Source organism: Antedon bifida, chromosome 6 (assembly GCF_963402885.1).
Source record: "Antedon bifida chromosome 6, ecAntBifi1.1, whole genome shotgun sequence".
NCBI classification, from domain to species: domain Eukaryota; kingdom Metazoa; phylum Echinodermata; class Crinoidea; order Comatulida; family Antedonidae; genus Antedon; species Antedon bifida.
Genome location: NC_136231.1, coordinates 15,255,273 through 15,270,758, shown reverse-complemented (window position 1 = coordinate 15,270,758; position 15,486 = coordinate 15,255,273). Strand labels below are relative to the sequence as shown.

The 15,486-nt window shown below is 35.5% G+C and overlaps 2 protein-coding genes across 4 annotated transcripts in view; one reads left to right on the top strand and one right to left on the bottom strand.

Moving 5' to 3' along the window:
• LOC144845412 (SWI/SNF-related matrix-associated actin-dependent regulator of chromatin subfamily A member 2-like) overlaps positions 1 to 7,977 on the bottom strand; it is a 29,921-nt gene extending 21,944 nt beyond the window's left edge. The window contains exons 1-10 of the mRNA XM_078702721.1: positions 7,872 to 7,977; positions 6,256 to 7,287; positions 6,027 to 6,114; positions 5,692 to 5,916; positions 4,851 to 5,193; positions 2,754 to 2,880; positions 2,477 to 2,650; positions 2,185 to 2,358; positions 1,619 to 1,810; positions 1,108 to 1,290 (exon numbers count right to left, since the gene is read on the bottom strand). Of these exons, the coding sequence (XP_078558847.1) occupies positions 1,108 to 1,290; positions 1,619 to 1,810; positions 2,185 to 2,358; positions 2,477 to 2,650; positions 2,754 to 2,880; positions 4,851 to 5,193; positions 5,692 to 5,916; positions 6,027 to 6,114; positions 6,256 to 7,272 (2,523 nt within the window). The 5' untranslated portion in view covers positions 7,273 to 7,287; positions 7,872 to 7,977. The remainder of the gene's footprint in view (positions 1 to 1,107; positions 1,291 to 1,618; positions 1,811 to 2,184; positions 2,359 to 2,476; positions 2,651 to 2,753; positions 2,881 to 4,850; positions 5,194 to 5,691; positions 5,917 to 6,026; positions 6,115 to 6,255; positions 7,288 to 7,871) is intronic.
• Positions 1 to 12,777, top strand: part of LOC144845472 (uncharacterized) — a 63,405-nt gene extending 50,628 nt beyond the window's left edge. The window contains exons 2-9 of one of the 3 annotated variants that reach the window (XM_078702843.1): positions 8,088 to 8,271; positions 8,726 to 8,940; positions 9,173 to 9,254; positions 9,412 to 9,506; positions 10,655 to 10,762; positions 11,224 to 11,416; positions 11,596 to 11,732; positions 12,584 to 12,777. In XM_078702843.1, the coding sequence (XP_078558969.1) occupies positions 8,743 to 8,940; positions 9,173 to 9,254; positions 9,412 to 9,506; positions 10,655 to 10,762; positions 11,224 to 11,416; positions 11,596 to 11,732; positions 12,584 to 12,721 (951 nt within the window). In that variant the 5' untranslated portion in view covers positions 8,088 to 8,271; positions 8,726 to 8,742 and the 3' untranslated portion in view covers positions 12,722 to 12,777. Of the gene's footprint in view, positions 1 to 8,016; positions 8,038 to 8,087; positions 8,272 to 8,299; positions 8,445 to 8,725; positions 8,941 to 9,172; positions 9,255 to 9,411; positions 9,507 to 10,654; positions 10,763 to 11,223; positions 11,417 to 11,595; positions 11,733 to 12,583 lie in introns of those variants that run through there. The other 2 variants (XM_078702845.1, XM_078702844.1) reach the window with 2 other exon arrangements.
• The last annotated feature ends 2,709 nt before the right edge of the window (positions 12,778 to 15,486 follow it).

Here is a 15,486-nt window from a genome sequence, read left to right as displayed (position 1 = left end):
AACGCTAGTGACATTGATGCCCCAAAATGAGTAAAATAAACCTAATACATATCTAGTCTCAAACTAGCACAAAATTCATCACAAATCATGATTTTTAAAAAATGAAATTTGTGTAATTACAAATGGTTGTTTATTGATTGAAAAAGAAATAAATGCACAAATCTATGAAAACGCTATAGGAAGCCGCCAAGTAGGTATATGTAATCGATTGCATGTGGCTGTTGTCTGTTAGTTAGCAGGATTACTCAAAAAGTAATTACAAGATCGTTACCAAAATGCATTATACAGATAGATATGTGGACCATTTCATTAAATTTTGGAGGCAATTCTGACCACGGTCCCAATTCTGGACCACTTTTTAGTATTATTTTCAGACCTGGACAGCATTTTCAAAAGCCGGCAAGCAGTCTTAAAGTAACAAGTAAACTGAAATTGCATTTAGCAGAAGGTTACGGGTTCGAATCTCGGTTGGTGCGACTATTTCTCATTCTAACAGATTTCATCATCTTATCGTTTCAAATTAATTAATTAAATTTCAGTATATCACCGGGCGGTTTAGAATTAATGTTCTTTGCCTGTGTTTATATATATAAAAGTATCTCTTCGGAGATCCTGCTTTGTGAATAAAATACTGAAAGATGAGGGCATATCAATTTGATCTCTGGTGTGCAGGCATACAATTTAGGGACTAACTAACTAAAGTTGGAATTTATTCTGACTAGTTAAGCCTCCACTGATTGTGAGGGCGTTTGTTGTATGAGAGAATGTATCTGGTGGGTAAAAATCTGTGATAATACCATATATGGCTCTGTGGTCTAGTGGTATGATACTCGCCCTGTAAACGGATAAATTTTATGTAGACGAATTTTACAGTAGGCAGAGGTATGCATTCTCGGAGTGGCTTTCTAGTTTCTTTTGTTTTATATAAGAAACATGTATGTTTATCTATATATCGTCAATTATTACCGTCCTAGTGTGAAGCAGTCAAGTAATAAAGTCATTCTGCGCAGGCTCAGAAACATATGAATGACTTTTTCCTTGACAGCTGTGTATTCAAGTGGTGCGTCATGAAAACAAAAGCTACTTAATATAAAAAAGGAAACAAACCTCATCAGAGCTGTCATAAGATGAGTCATCATCACGTGGAGCTACTTCGTATCCTGGATGCATTTCTAGCCATGCATCAAGCTGACTGGCTCTAGGGGCATCTGGACCACTTATTATCTTGCCGGTAGCTGTTTCTACTACTTTTACTATTAAATCACTACTCTGGCTGTTTTCATCATCCACCTAAAAATAGTAATGTTTATATTTCAATTGAAAGGCAAATTATTGAATAAACCACATTTAAAAAAAAATATAATTACAATTTTCGTTTCATGACTTTGTAACTAAAGCAGTAGGCGTATTTGACTGGGCTGTTTTGATAATCAGCAGATGAAGCTCTCAGACTCCTCTTTGTTTATATGCGAACAGGGAGAGTAGATCACTGCTATGTGCCTAATTACTTTCCAGGGCTGGAAAATATATTCCGGGTTTTTAATGATGCATTATGAACTTTATATTTAACAGTAGGTTTTTATTATATTAAGGTTAGTATTACTATGTTTATACTAACCCCATCCATTGTCGTTTCTGGTCTCTTCTTTTTTTTCTTCTTAAATTTTTTCTTCTTTTTCATCGATTCTTGATGTTGTCTAACAAGATCTGTCAGGTTCGCAATGTACTGATCTGTTTGACTGAGCAAGAAATGAAGACGTTTGTCTTTCTTTTCATCAATGAGTTTTCTGTAACCTTCTTCATCTTCAGCCTAAGAAATAGGTTAATTAATTGAGGTCAATAGGTCAATTAATTTAGGTCAATAGGTCAATTCATAAAAAAACTTTTAATATAGATTGCACTGTATTATTTCATTCTTTTTAAATAGATTTCTTTTTATAAATTGTAATTTTTTACTTGGATATTATGTGATGCAATTGGATTAATTTTAAATTGTAAATAATGTATTTGCATTTTATCTTTTATTCAATGTTTTTTTAAAATGGTTTATATTATAATGGTTATAATGCTAATGATATTTTCACAATGCAATTCATTTAGCTTTTGGTTACTTTTTGTAGTTTTGTAATACAGTACTCGAATCCTTAAATCTGTTTCTAACAATCTCAAAGTCAATCAACCTACCATGAGTCTGCGCATTCTTTCTTTTTCCATCCTCTCAGTTTCTTTCTTCTGTTCACGTTCAGTGTTCGCATGATACGTGGCAATCGCTTTTGTAATCTTGCCGATTTTACTCTGAACACTACGGTGGAAATCACGAAAATCTTTTGCATGTTGCAGAATGCTGCCCAAGTATTCCTAAAACGAAATTAAAAATTTATAATGCAATTTCACAAACATTCATATATTTTTTAAATTCTATCAATTTATTTGTTATTTATGATTCTATTATTTAAGTTTAAAACTAAATTAATACCTGATGTTTTTGTCTTTTCTTGCGTTCTAGTTCCATTTTTTGTTGCTTTTCAAGTTTCTCGGTCAATCTTGCCTCACGTAATGTTTGACGCTTAGTTCGTTTATAAACTTTAGAATTCAATGCAGTTTCTAATGTTGTGTCCTTTCTCATACATGATGATACTTCTTGCCGTAGCTGAAATTGAATCAGAAATTGTTACTTACTTACTAGAAGATAATATACATTTGTCAAATTTTTAGTTTAGGTATCTGTTATTGAAATTTTAAAAATCTATTACCTGTCGTTGAAAGTTGAGTAATCGAAGAGCTTTAAGTTCAATAGTAGCCTTGACCTTTAGGTCATCTGGCAAAGAGCCTGGCAAATTCTGAAGTTGTTGGACACGATAAGCGATACGAGAAGAGATTCTGAAAGTAAAAGATGCATTTAAAGATGATTTGACCCACAAAAACAGACTTTGAATAGGCCATTTTGTAGTTTTAATAAAATTAATCACTTCCAAAGGAAAAAAAACAAACAAAAATTATGTTTTCACTTATAAAACGAAAAAAATAAACAGGTAAATTCAACCAAAAAACCATTCCCTGCAGCCAACTTGATTATTTTTTACTTTAAATTACAGTTTTTGTGGGTGAATAAATTTTTTACTTATCTGCACCTTGGCAGATAACTCCTTGTGATTTTTTTTCTGTATTCTTCTTTCTTTCCACCCTATTTTTGTGCGTCGCGTTTCTCTAAAATGTGTAAACATAAAATTTCGTAACTTTGTCAACATATCGACATTTATGTGAAGTTGTGCACCTCCTATTTTTGAAAAACATCAGAATTTATGAAAAAATATGCCTATTTTAAATCTATTACTACGCTCACGTTAAGGTCAAATCTGCTTTCGCAAAATTTGCAAAAGGTCGCAGATTTTTTTTGTCAGTAGATACATCAAATGGATATCAAATAAACGTGTAGGTTGTTGTCTTGTTTTTATCTTTTATTCATGCACAATTTGTGATTAAAGGTACAAATAAAACATGACCGCATGCAAAATGTTAGACCTATCTACTGCAGCCTCACACTGGCCTGACGCGATACCAGTCGCCACGGCCGAGTCATGTAATGTATGGTTAGCGTCAGGCCTCTATCATCTCAAACAATATGAAATAATAAATAGCTTTGTTTGTGTTTTATTTGCTTCTTATTCACTCACATGTTGAATGTTTTAATTTTTCTCCGTCACAAAAACATCTTAACACATGCCATAAACGAACATAGGCCATGTCGGAAATTTTCATGCAGCATGTTTGTTATTGCACGATATTCACGCCCGGACGGATCAGCAGCTATACACATGCGCAGTTTGTTTTTAAATATAACTAATGCATGTACATTTACAGATATCGCGATTTCCAACTACTCGCCTGTACAATTAAGTAGGCCTCTGAGCAGAAATCTTGTTTTAATTTACTCGAGTGACGCAAAAATATATATCAATTAACTACTACTAATTAACAATCAACTACTAGCGCTTCAGGAAGACCGTTATCATCGAGTAATAAGTGTAATCTTTTTCTGTTCGCATTCTTTAGCGTACGTGCACGTAGCGTTGTTGTGCGGATAACTCGTCAAAGTGACGAGTTCAAATCTAGTCTATCTAATTTTTGGTCATTTTGGTTATTTTAGTGAATAACTATTGTGTGACATTAAAATGGCATATTTAAAAAAAAAAATTTTAAGGGGGACAATATATCAATCAATCAATCAATCAATCAATAATTTTTATTTCTCAAATAAAAACAAAAAACAGTTAACATTTTCTAGAAATAATAGAATAATAAATGAGAAAAAGGGGTACCCCACTGGAAGCTTAAGCTTTAAAATGTGGGGTCCAGGTAACATAATTAAAAATAAGGTAAGGTAAGAAATATATATAATATATGATAATGAACAAAAAGACATTTAACTTAACAAATGCAGTTATTATTTAACTTAAGACAGATATATGATCAACTTAAACAATAATAGTAGAAACAAGGTATTCATGTAGTTTGAACTTAAATGAAGATATAAAATTAATAATTTTAATTTCATCTGGTAAAGAATTCCAAATTTTGGGTCCTTGAAAAGTTATATCATGCTTGCCAACCTCAGTATTAAAACAATCATAAGCATAATCAAATTTATTTCTGGTATTATAATTATGAACTGAACTAAAAGTTTGAAAATAAGTATCAAAAATATATCTTTAATTAGTAAACTAAAAATAGAGGTTGTTCAAAGGGGCATTTAAAAGAAGTAGAGGGAAACAGGTATTCCTTCAAATGATAAACATTACACAATCAAAAAATTGATGATGACATTTACAAGTAAATTTTAAGTTTCTTACCTATTTTCACGCTCATGCAGTATGGTGAGTGGGTCAATGCCCTGGGGTTTGGCGACAGGTACCAATCTATTCTGTTTAGGTTGCATTAGCATCACTGTTGTCAAATTCTGTGGTTTCTGGTCTGACTTTTGTGCTCCTTGTGGGGTCTTTGGTGGTTGGATAGGGTGAGCAGGTGGCGGGCCTGACTTGGGTGCTGGGGATGATTGTTGTCTTGGAGTTGGTGGACCCTTTGGCATCCAGGGTGGTACCTGTGACGCTGGTGGAGTAGGTGTCCTGGCACTATTCTGACTTGAACTCGCTGGTGGTGGTTGTTGTGTCGCTTGAGGAGGAGGTCCTCCCATTCCTGCAAAAACAAAAAAGATATTAACTTTAATAATCATAAACACAAAGAAACGTACACAAAATAACTCACAGCATTATTTCCAAAGATATATTGTTCCCCTGAAAAAGATTTCTTTTTATGTATTTGTTGAATATGCCATTCTAATGTCAGATAATAGTTATTAACTTTGACCATAAATAGTTACATGAATAAACTGTAATTTAAAGCAAAAAATAGTCAAATTAACAGTTTGTTTTGTCTTTTGGAGTGGAAACTTACTTATTTCTTTATTATTTCTTTATTATTTATTCAAATTCTTTAAGTTATTATTACTCATTTTTCATGTTTTTGGGGGGGGGGGGGCAATACATATTTAACAATTAATAAAAGCGCTCTGCTTTTTCATGCTTCTTTCTTGACTGAAACAGTATACAGGAACTTTAGGCCGATAAATGATGTGTGAACAATTGGACAGAAAAATATTTCCATATAGTAAACAAACAAAATCGCTGGACTAACCAGGTGGTGGTCGTTGAAGGCTTTGCATTTGATGTTTCCCCTGAACAGCTGATCTCAAAGAATCAGGCATTGGCTGGTTGCGGGCTAGAAATTTATAAGCCAAGATCTGAGCTTTAAGCTGTTGCAGTTGTTGAGGTAAGAAAGATTGCCTTGCTGGTGGGGGCTGCTGTTGTTGGTGTCCTGACATGGCGTTATCTCCCATACCATCTACAGGTCCTCCATAACCTATAAGAAATTAGTACAATTAAACTTAAATCCTAGCAAAATAATATAATTACAAATAATGTCAGTTCTGGTTGTGTAGTTTGTAGGAGTGCTTTTAAGTAAAGACATACCTTGATGTTGTTTGCTCCTAGCAAGTGCCATCAATTGACCATATCGCCTATCATCCTGCATGCCATGCTCTTTCATTGACTCAAGAGCCTAGAAAAGAAGGAATTACAATTACCAAATCCAAAAAGTTTTCAAATCCTGAAATTATCACTATGCAATAATTCAACAGAAAAACATTAAAATATACAGTAATAAATTTATTCGGAATTTAAAAGTAAAACTCAATGTTACCCTTTGTAATTTACTGTAGTTGCCTTGGTTGTTATACTGCATGGGTCCATAAGAAGGGCCTTGGTGTTGTCCTCCGGGTGGTGGCATCATTCCTGACATACCCATTTGTCTTCCTGGTGCCATCCCACTATTCTGCATTCCACTACTTGAACTCGACATTGGCCCTTGCATAGGCCCCATTGGTCCTTGCAAAGACCCACCTGGTCCAGACATTGGACCACCAGGACCCATCATTTGTCCACCATTTGGACCTTGCATTGACCCACCTGGCCCCTGCATAGGTCCTGCAGCTCCTTGCATGGGCCCACCACTACCTTGCATTGATCCACCAGGACCCTGCATAGGCCCACCAGGACCCTGCATAGGTGCACCAGGACCCTGCATAGGTGCACCAGGTCCTTGCATTGGCCCTCCAGGCCCCTGCATTGGTCCACCAGGTCCTTGCATTGGCCCTCCAGGCCCCTGCATTGGTCCACCGGGTCCTTGCATTGGCCCTCCAGGCCCCTGCATTGGTCCACCAGGTCCTTGCATAGCTCCAGTAGGTCCTTGCATTGGTCCACCTTGTCCTTGCATTGTGCCACCTGGCCCTTGCATCGGTCCACCTGGCCCTTGTTGCATTTGCCCAGCAGCTCCCTGCATTTGTCCAGCTAATGGCCCACTTTGTCCTGCCATTATATTTCCTTGTCCTTGCATGGAACCAGGCATTTGTCCTTGTCCAGGCATTGGGCCACCTCCCATGTTCTGCATTTGATTTTGGCCATGCATGGGACTTTGCATCGTTCCTGAAACGCCAGCATTTTGGTTTTGAATTGGCCCTTGACCAGACATGGGGCTCTGCCCAGACATGGATCCTTGACTTGGCATATTTCCTTGAGAGCTCATTGAATCTTGTGACATTTGGTTATGCATTGGTGAAGGTAACTGTGCCATCCCTTGCATTGAGCCAGCAGGGCTAGGCATTGGACCTGGGCTTGGCCCTTGCATAGGGCTCTGCCCAGGCATCATATCCTCGGACATGCTTTACAGTTCAGTCTAAAATAAATAAAACATACATAAAACAATGTTGATGACTTTAAATTACTTTATTTCTATAAATGTACCATGTCTTTTTTTTTTTCCATTAAATCAATGTAACAAATTTATGCAGCCAATTTTGTCGGCAGAACACTTACACTTCTCAGTCAGTCACACAGTGCCAAACAAAAAAGACAATAATATTATTACTACTCTAGGCAGGATACTAGGCCTAGTACTGATTACTGTTTAACTGAAACTATACTAAAAAGCTTCCTTCCTTAATTATTTTACTATTAGAACACATTTCACACGCTTTAAGTAACATCTAATTTTTTTTAATATATTACATAAAAAGCACTTTGTAAAAAGGACGTTAAAATACTAAAAGAACACTTTAGGTCTAGGCCTAGGCTAGTAGCCTAGCTAGGCCTACTACCAGTAATTTGAAGAGACAATGGAATGGAAAGAACAACGACGACCCACCACACAAACAGCATGCCAGACAGCCAGGCCGGCTTCTTTTTCTCTCTCGTTACAACGAATTAAATACTCAGAAATTGCCAATGCACATAGAAATACAAAACACATATAATACTTACCTTCATGAATACGAACACTGATTAATAAATGTAGTAGAGTGAATCTAGAAATGACTCACAAAATGTTTTCTAGCCTCTCGTTTTAATTTTCACAAAGGAAATAATGAACAAAAAAAATCAACGGTGGTGGCGCACACAGTACAATAGCGCCTCCAGCGTATCAAAAGTTAAAACACATGTTTTTGTTTTGTTCTAGCCTAGCTAGGCCTAGCCTAGCCTACTTACCTTACAAACTCTGTTTTCAATTCTAGTTATCCCAAAAAGCTAGCATACAAAAATCATCAGGACAGACCTAGACTATTAGTATTATATTCTAGAAGGAGGGTAGCGAGCTAGGCCTACTAGGCCCTAGGCTAGCCTAGGTGGTGCTCCGGGCTTACTTTACTGGCTAGTGTTTACTGTTAGTGTTGGTCTATTAATTCTATTGAATAAAAGCGAAATCATTTTTTATTGATTAAAAGAATTGAGAAATTTAAGTGACACGAGTAGTACTGTATTATTGTACAGTAGTTTTATTTAGCTACAGAGTTAGCCGGTGTTTTCGCTTCGACCGAGGAGTATGATGCGACAAAGGTTTGGAAGTAACTTCTGGTGCCAGAAACCAATAATACACCCTGATAGATTTGGAGGGAAGACTCCTTGGAGGGATTATCTGTGTGGTGGTGAACCGTTGGACTGAGGAACAGGCTGGGACTTTCCTCCGGGCCAGCTTAAAAGGTCCAGCTTTGAAAGTACTGACTGTTGCACCCAACGAGAGGCGACATCATTCTTGGAGCTACTGCACATTTCAAAATATATTATACATTTGTCAACAATATTTTATTTTTACAATTTTTATTTCTTCTACTATCTAGGAACATATCATTTTGTAATGTCAGAAGATAATATATATCAAAGGATTGCTCAGTTTATTAACAAATTGTTAACAGTAAATGACACAGAAGCACAGTGTATGTCATCGACAACTGCAATTGATGCAGAACTTTCAAAATCTGTTGAGACCAACAAAGAATTGAAAGACATACTAAAAATAGTTTCTGCATTTCTTAGAGACTCGAGTTCAAGCAATGTATGAGTATTTTACGTTAATATTTCTAAATATAGACTAAAGATTGACCATACAAAGGTCTCTTTGTTCTGACTCAAACAATTGTTTAAAGTGATTGATACTCCATTGTTTTAAAATGGGGGTATATGCTTCTACAGTTTCCAGGTTCTAAAACAAAAGATTCCGGTTGTAACAACTATCACTTTTGTGTTTGTATTGTAATAAGGCCTAAATTATTACTAATTCTTTATAGAAAGATGATCTAGATAAACAGTTGGTCCAGATTGGAAAATTACTCGGTCCTGTTTCTTCAAATAATAGTTTGCTATCAGATAGTAAGTATAGTGTTTACCTTTAAGGACACTTAAAATCTGTATCTAACAACAGTGTTGATATCGATTCTTGACAGTCAATAACAACTACGTACAAAGTGTAATTGGAAGTAATGATAAAATCCACATTATTCATTTTCATTCAAAATTTCTTTTTTAGAATTGCTATGTGAAAGTGTTGTTGAATGTCTTGCTAGAATAGCTACACTAGAATGTAGATCTGAACATCAAGTTAGAGCATCTAATTGGGCAAAGGTACATTGTAAACAAAATTGTGTATACATAAATTAATAAGTATAAGTATCTAACATAAATTATAAGTTATTGTTGTGTCTCTAACAAATTATCTTCATACTTACTAAATACTTATTTTAACATAAAGCTTTTTATATTATTATTTTCCGATCCATCTTATATCATCCTACTTGTTCTTTGATATATTCCATCTCATTCCTCTGACAAATAATTGAAATCTTATAATAATTGAAAAGACTTACTATACGGTGGACACAATTTTTCTTTTGTTGCACCCTATCTTTGGAACAATCTGCAATTTTATCAAAGAAATCCAAATTCATTATCATATGTTATTTGAGTCGGCTTTCTCCCATTTCCAAGGGGTTACTGACTGTTACTCGTTCCAGGCTGCTACCCCATCTCTCCACTTCTTCCTGTCTTGAACATCATTGCGTTGAGTCGAATGGCCGAGCGATTAAGACATGGGCGCCGTCACAAACCATAGCTATATAATCGGCACAGGTTGAAGTCACTCCTCGACCATTGTTCTGGTGGTAGAACAAGTCTTCTCGGATAAGGACTTTAAACTGGAGGTCCAGTGTACACATGGCTCGTGTGCACTTTAAAGAACCCAATACATCTTTCAGAAGAGTAGGTGGTCACCCCGGTGTGCTGGTCCATTCAGTCCCTGTTGCTGTGGACAGATGAACGGCCGCCATTTGGTGGCAGCTAGCACTCGACCGGAAGGTGGAGTAGATAGTTGTGGTATGTATCATCCACACCTGTTTCAATTCGGCCCAGTAGGCTGTAAGTCGCAGGTTATTGCATCATGTTCACCTTTCCTGCTTTTTTTCTTAATATCTTTCCAATTCACCTTTGACCTCTCAATTCTACCTCCAACTATTAAATGCCAAGCTCTCTTTACTGGTTCATCTTCATCTTGTCTTGCCCCATCCATCTCAAGCTACTCCTCATAACAACTTCCACAATTGTTCCACTCAGACTTAGACGTTCCATAGGCTCCTTTGTGTTCCTCCTTTCTGCCCTCCTTTCTGCCAGCTTAACACTACACATATTTCTTATCATTGCCCTTTCTGTTCTTCTCAAAATTTCTTCTTCAATTGTCTTTCATGTTTCGTCAGCAATTTGATATGTTTCTATTGCAGTCTCGTTTACGACATATGCTTCATGATGATTCTAGAAGTAAAGGTTGCTTTGCAATTAAAGTTTGTGGATTTGAAGAAGTTGTGTATAATAATACAGCAGCAGAAATGGTAAGATAGTTGTACAGTAATAGATAGAACAAGTTTTCTCATATAAGCATTTAACTGGAGGTCCAGTGCATTTTTCATTTCATTACTTTATTCATCCAAAGAGAAAATAAAAATATCATTTAAAAAAATAGAATAAAATACATTAAAAGATAAAGGTCCATCAGCAAAAATCTAAAAGCGTGATTGATGACTTAACAAACTTACTAAACAACCATAAAACATCGAATAGTAGGCTAGGGAGTTCTCCGTGTACTGGTCTATCTAAGCACCTTGTCTTTCATCTAGGTGCTGCACTGTGGCTGGCATGGGCCTCATCCAATATTTTAGGCCCAAAATGTTACAATGAGTCTGCAGAGATAGATCTGATAGTGATACACAAACTAACACTATCATTGCTTTAGTCATTTTATTACTTATTTTGTCTTTGAATTCAGCTTTGATTTTACTCTGTTTTTTGATAGATTGCATCATACCTCAAAGAAAAACTTACCAAGAGTGAATGGAATGATGATTTCTGTCAACTACTTGTTGATCTAGACATTGGCAACTTATTGTTTACTCCTCAGGCTAGCAGTGTTATCAAAGCAGTACTGCATCATGATAGCCTTCCTAATTCTATAAAACATCAAATTTCTGCGTCTATTAATGATCAAGGTAATGATTATGATATAGCATGGAAGAATTATAATATGTCATACCTCTGTACAGTTTCCTACTATCACGACTCCTAGAAAATTTAAAATTCTCCCAAAACCATACCTGTCTAGGTGTAAACTATCATTATATGGATTCTGCTGTTTATTGCTGTATTAATATTTACTGTTTCTTTTTAGATAGTGTTGATGTAAGTATTTGGCTGGAAGATTTAGACAAGTTTGAGACTGATGTAGTGGATCTGATAGTAGTGCTATTGAAAACCCCAGATATGACATGCAAAAATCGTCTGCAGTTAATCAGGAAATCACAGATTGTAAGTACAGTAGAACCTGTGTTTTACGTACCCTGATTTTACGTTCCCTGGATTTTACGTACGCTTAAAATAACCGATGACGTCATCATTTTCTTACATTGAGGGCGCAATTTAACAACAACAAACAAAGCCATGGCTGTGTGAGGAATTCTGCTGTGTGTGAGACAAGCTACACACGTGCATTCCCCCTACAGCAGCGAACATTGATATTTTATTTATAACACTTTATTTAAACGCACAGACTGTATATACTGTACTTTTCTATTTAGGCCTCACATCTTGCTAGGCCTGCTAGCCTGGCCTGAATAGTCTAGGCAAGGCCTAGCTAGTGACCACCTGCATGCTGTACATACTACCGTGTTTGCCTACAAAGTAGGCAAACACGGTAGCCTTTATAGCTACGATCTCTATGTATTTGGGGTCAACCTGGATTTTACAAATCCCTTGTTTTACGTACGCCTTCCGGTCCCGTACCGTACGTAAAATGAAGGTTGTACTGTAATCGACAACCTTTCAAAATAATATGTACAATTCTAGTATTGTCATTATTGATCTCTGTAGTTTATTCACCTGAAAACCATTATCCGTAAAGCCCCTTTGGGACACATCTAATAATAAGGGGACACGTGACTTTGTTGGTTTTTGTATATGTCACCTTAATATGAGTTTGTTGGTACTTTATACACTCTACATACAGTACTCTTATTGGTTTCATAGTTATGGAGCAATAGGTGTCTCACAGAAACTACTCTATTGTTCTTTTTTTATGTCTTCTTTGGGTCATCAAAATGTGTATGTTTTTACAAATATAAATTTAACCAATTAAATATTTCTTTTTTTTTCATCCATAGACCAAAGCATGCGTTTCCCATCAAGTATTGAAAAATGCGGCATTGATTATACTTGATTGTTTTAAGGAGCAGAGTGAATACTGCCCTCTAGTGGTAACAGTAGCTAATGATATTATGAATGATATCCGAGAATATTAGGCATTGTATTGTAAAACTAATATAAAAAATACAAAAATAAATTAATATTTTGTGTATTTTGTATTGAATAAGTTACAAACTTATAGAAAAGGAGTTACGGCCTATCATGGCTTTTATATGACCAAACAGAATGGTTTGGGTTCAAAGGCAATTTGAAAAGACCATTAGAATCTTACCATTTAAAAACAATTTTAGATGGATGGTGATGAATTTATCATGCACTGACACTGAAGTCATTGGGAGTTTCCTTTAATTGTAATAATAGAAGCAAGTATATTAAAATGATTTCTAATTCAAAACACTAGCAGTAACCCGTGATCCGCATGGTTGACTAAAGACATTTTTTGGCAGCCCGGCATGGTATTTGTAGATCAGGCCATGGCGGTACACAACAGAGGAGGTTGCGTAGTTTATACAGTGACGTAACATGGTCGTTGAGACTGCAAATTACTGTTATTTTTTGCCTTTTTTTAGTGTTTATCCTTGACATTCAGGCAAGTGACATAGCCATCGTGTGCGGCCCCTCAATAAACATCAGCGTGCCAAATGTGAGCACGTACCGTTCGGAAGAAATATGTAAAATTACGCGAAAAATTGAGTAGCATTAATATATAGATATGCAGAAATTGAGTGGGTGGAATATGAAATTGAAACCAACAAGTAAATATAAAACATCTGTAATGTCTCTTGATAGCAAATTAATTAAAGTACTGCATCATTATGATAATGAATTTGTTATTAATATTACAAAATATAATATTGAACCATGGAGTTAACTCCCATGATTGAACTATTTAGTATTTTATTATAATTTGTTTAGCATTTGAATAAAGATATCCTCCGATTGGACCGTTTGAATAAATATCCTCTGATTGGAGCGTTTGAATAAAGATGTCCTCCAATTGGAGCGTTTCAATAAAGATATCCTCCAATTGGTGAGTTTGAATAATGTATACCTTTAAGAGTTTAAGAAGAGGGCATGGCTATAATATTATATAAAAAAATATTTAGCCTATTTAACTCTATATATAAACACATTATTCAAAGCACATTAATTCTAAACCGCCCGGTGATACACTGAAAATGTATCAATTAATTTGAAACGATAAGATGAGGAAATCTGTTGTTATTTATTTATATTACATAGCCTATGTAAATACGCGAACGTGATTGGTTGAAACTGCATCACATGACTACTGCTGCAAGGATCGTAAATCGTATATTTCCTCAAGTACAATAATAATGACTGACTGACTTTTCGCGTGATTATCGTGTCCCTGTTATTAAACATATAAAATCCAGTAAATTCTTGAGAAGTTTGATATTGACTGTGTAATTTGCGTGTGGCAACACTCGCGTTTGGCGATAAATAAACAAAAATCATTTACTGGGACTTGAACTCGTGAAGATTAGTCCACATCATCACGAGACTACGTTTTACACGCCGTGCCACGTAACTTGCTTGAAGAAATAAATCAACTAAACTATTTAAACTGTGCATATATAGCGCCCCGAAGAAGACGAATTATTATTTATTCGGCCTACCTGATAATAATAATATTATTATTATTAATGTAGGCTTATTGATGGAAATTCTTCTGTTAATTTAAACGACCTAGGCCTAAGTGAATATTTTATTGCCAAGGAATCATTAATTAGTAATTATCTGTATATTATTCTTCGCATGGTAAGGTGAATGCAACGCATAACTATAGGCTAGGCAGGCTTATTACATCTGACCCAGTAGATATTCTACTTGTTGTTGGCTATATAATATAACAGATATCACCTTTTAATTTATATCGGTAAAATATAAGATGATATTTTTCTCTCGGGAATATATTCCCTCGAGCAAAATATCGTTCCCTCGGGGATGTCAAATTTTATATTTCACCTCTAAGCAGGCGGGATGTAAAATCTTATATTTCACCTCTAAGCAGGCAATATCTGTAAAGGCCTTATATTGGGTAACCTCTTCAGTGAAAGACGAAACATAAACAATATGATTCCGAATGATGGAGATCAAAATACAATATAACAATTTTTATTTTACTATGTAAAACTTTTTTTTTTTTAATGTAAATAAATCGTAAACATTTAAAACCATCATTTTCATTAATGTTCATTTTATGAATGAGAAATAATGTACCCTACTACTAGAATGCATGCTAGATTGGAATTGGCACCAGCTTTCTGTGTATGTGAGGGCGTGTGGCGCTGTGTGTTGGACGTTTGACTACTGATCGTTAGACCGAGGTTCGAATCCAACTCTCGCCACATTGCTTGTATCCTTAGGCAAGATACGTTACTTACGTTTGTCTCTCTCCATCCAGGTGTATAATTGGGAACCCGGTTAGATCAAGACACAACTTTTCGCTGATTACTAGCTGCATATATGGGAGTATGTTTCCATAGGTGTTTGATCAGGAAATGACTGGGGTAATAATGTTCAGCGCATTGAGAGCTTGCTTATATGCGCTATATAAGAATGAACTATTATTATTATTATTATGTATCATGCGTCTGCCTGGATGCATTATTTTTTTTCCTATGAGGTTAAGGCAGAAATCATGATGGCTAACAATATCCTGTTTTGTTTACCATATTATGACCCAAATATAATCCCATCCTCAAGTATAATCCCACCACCTAATTTAGACTAAATTCAGACATATTACTTTAAATTCCATTGTTAATGCAACCCCACCCCCACCGTATTTGGAGAGAGAAATGCTATGAAAAAAAAAAATTTAAAATTGTGATGG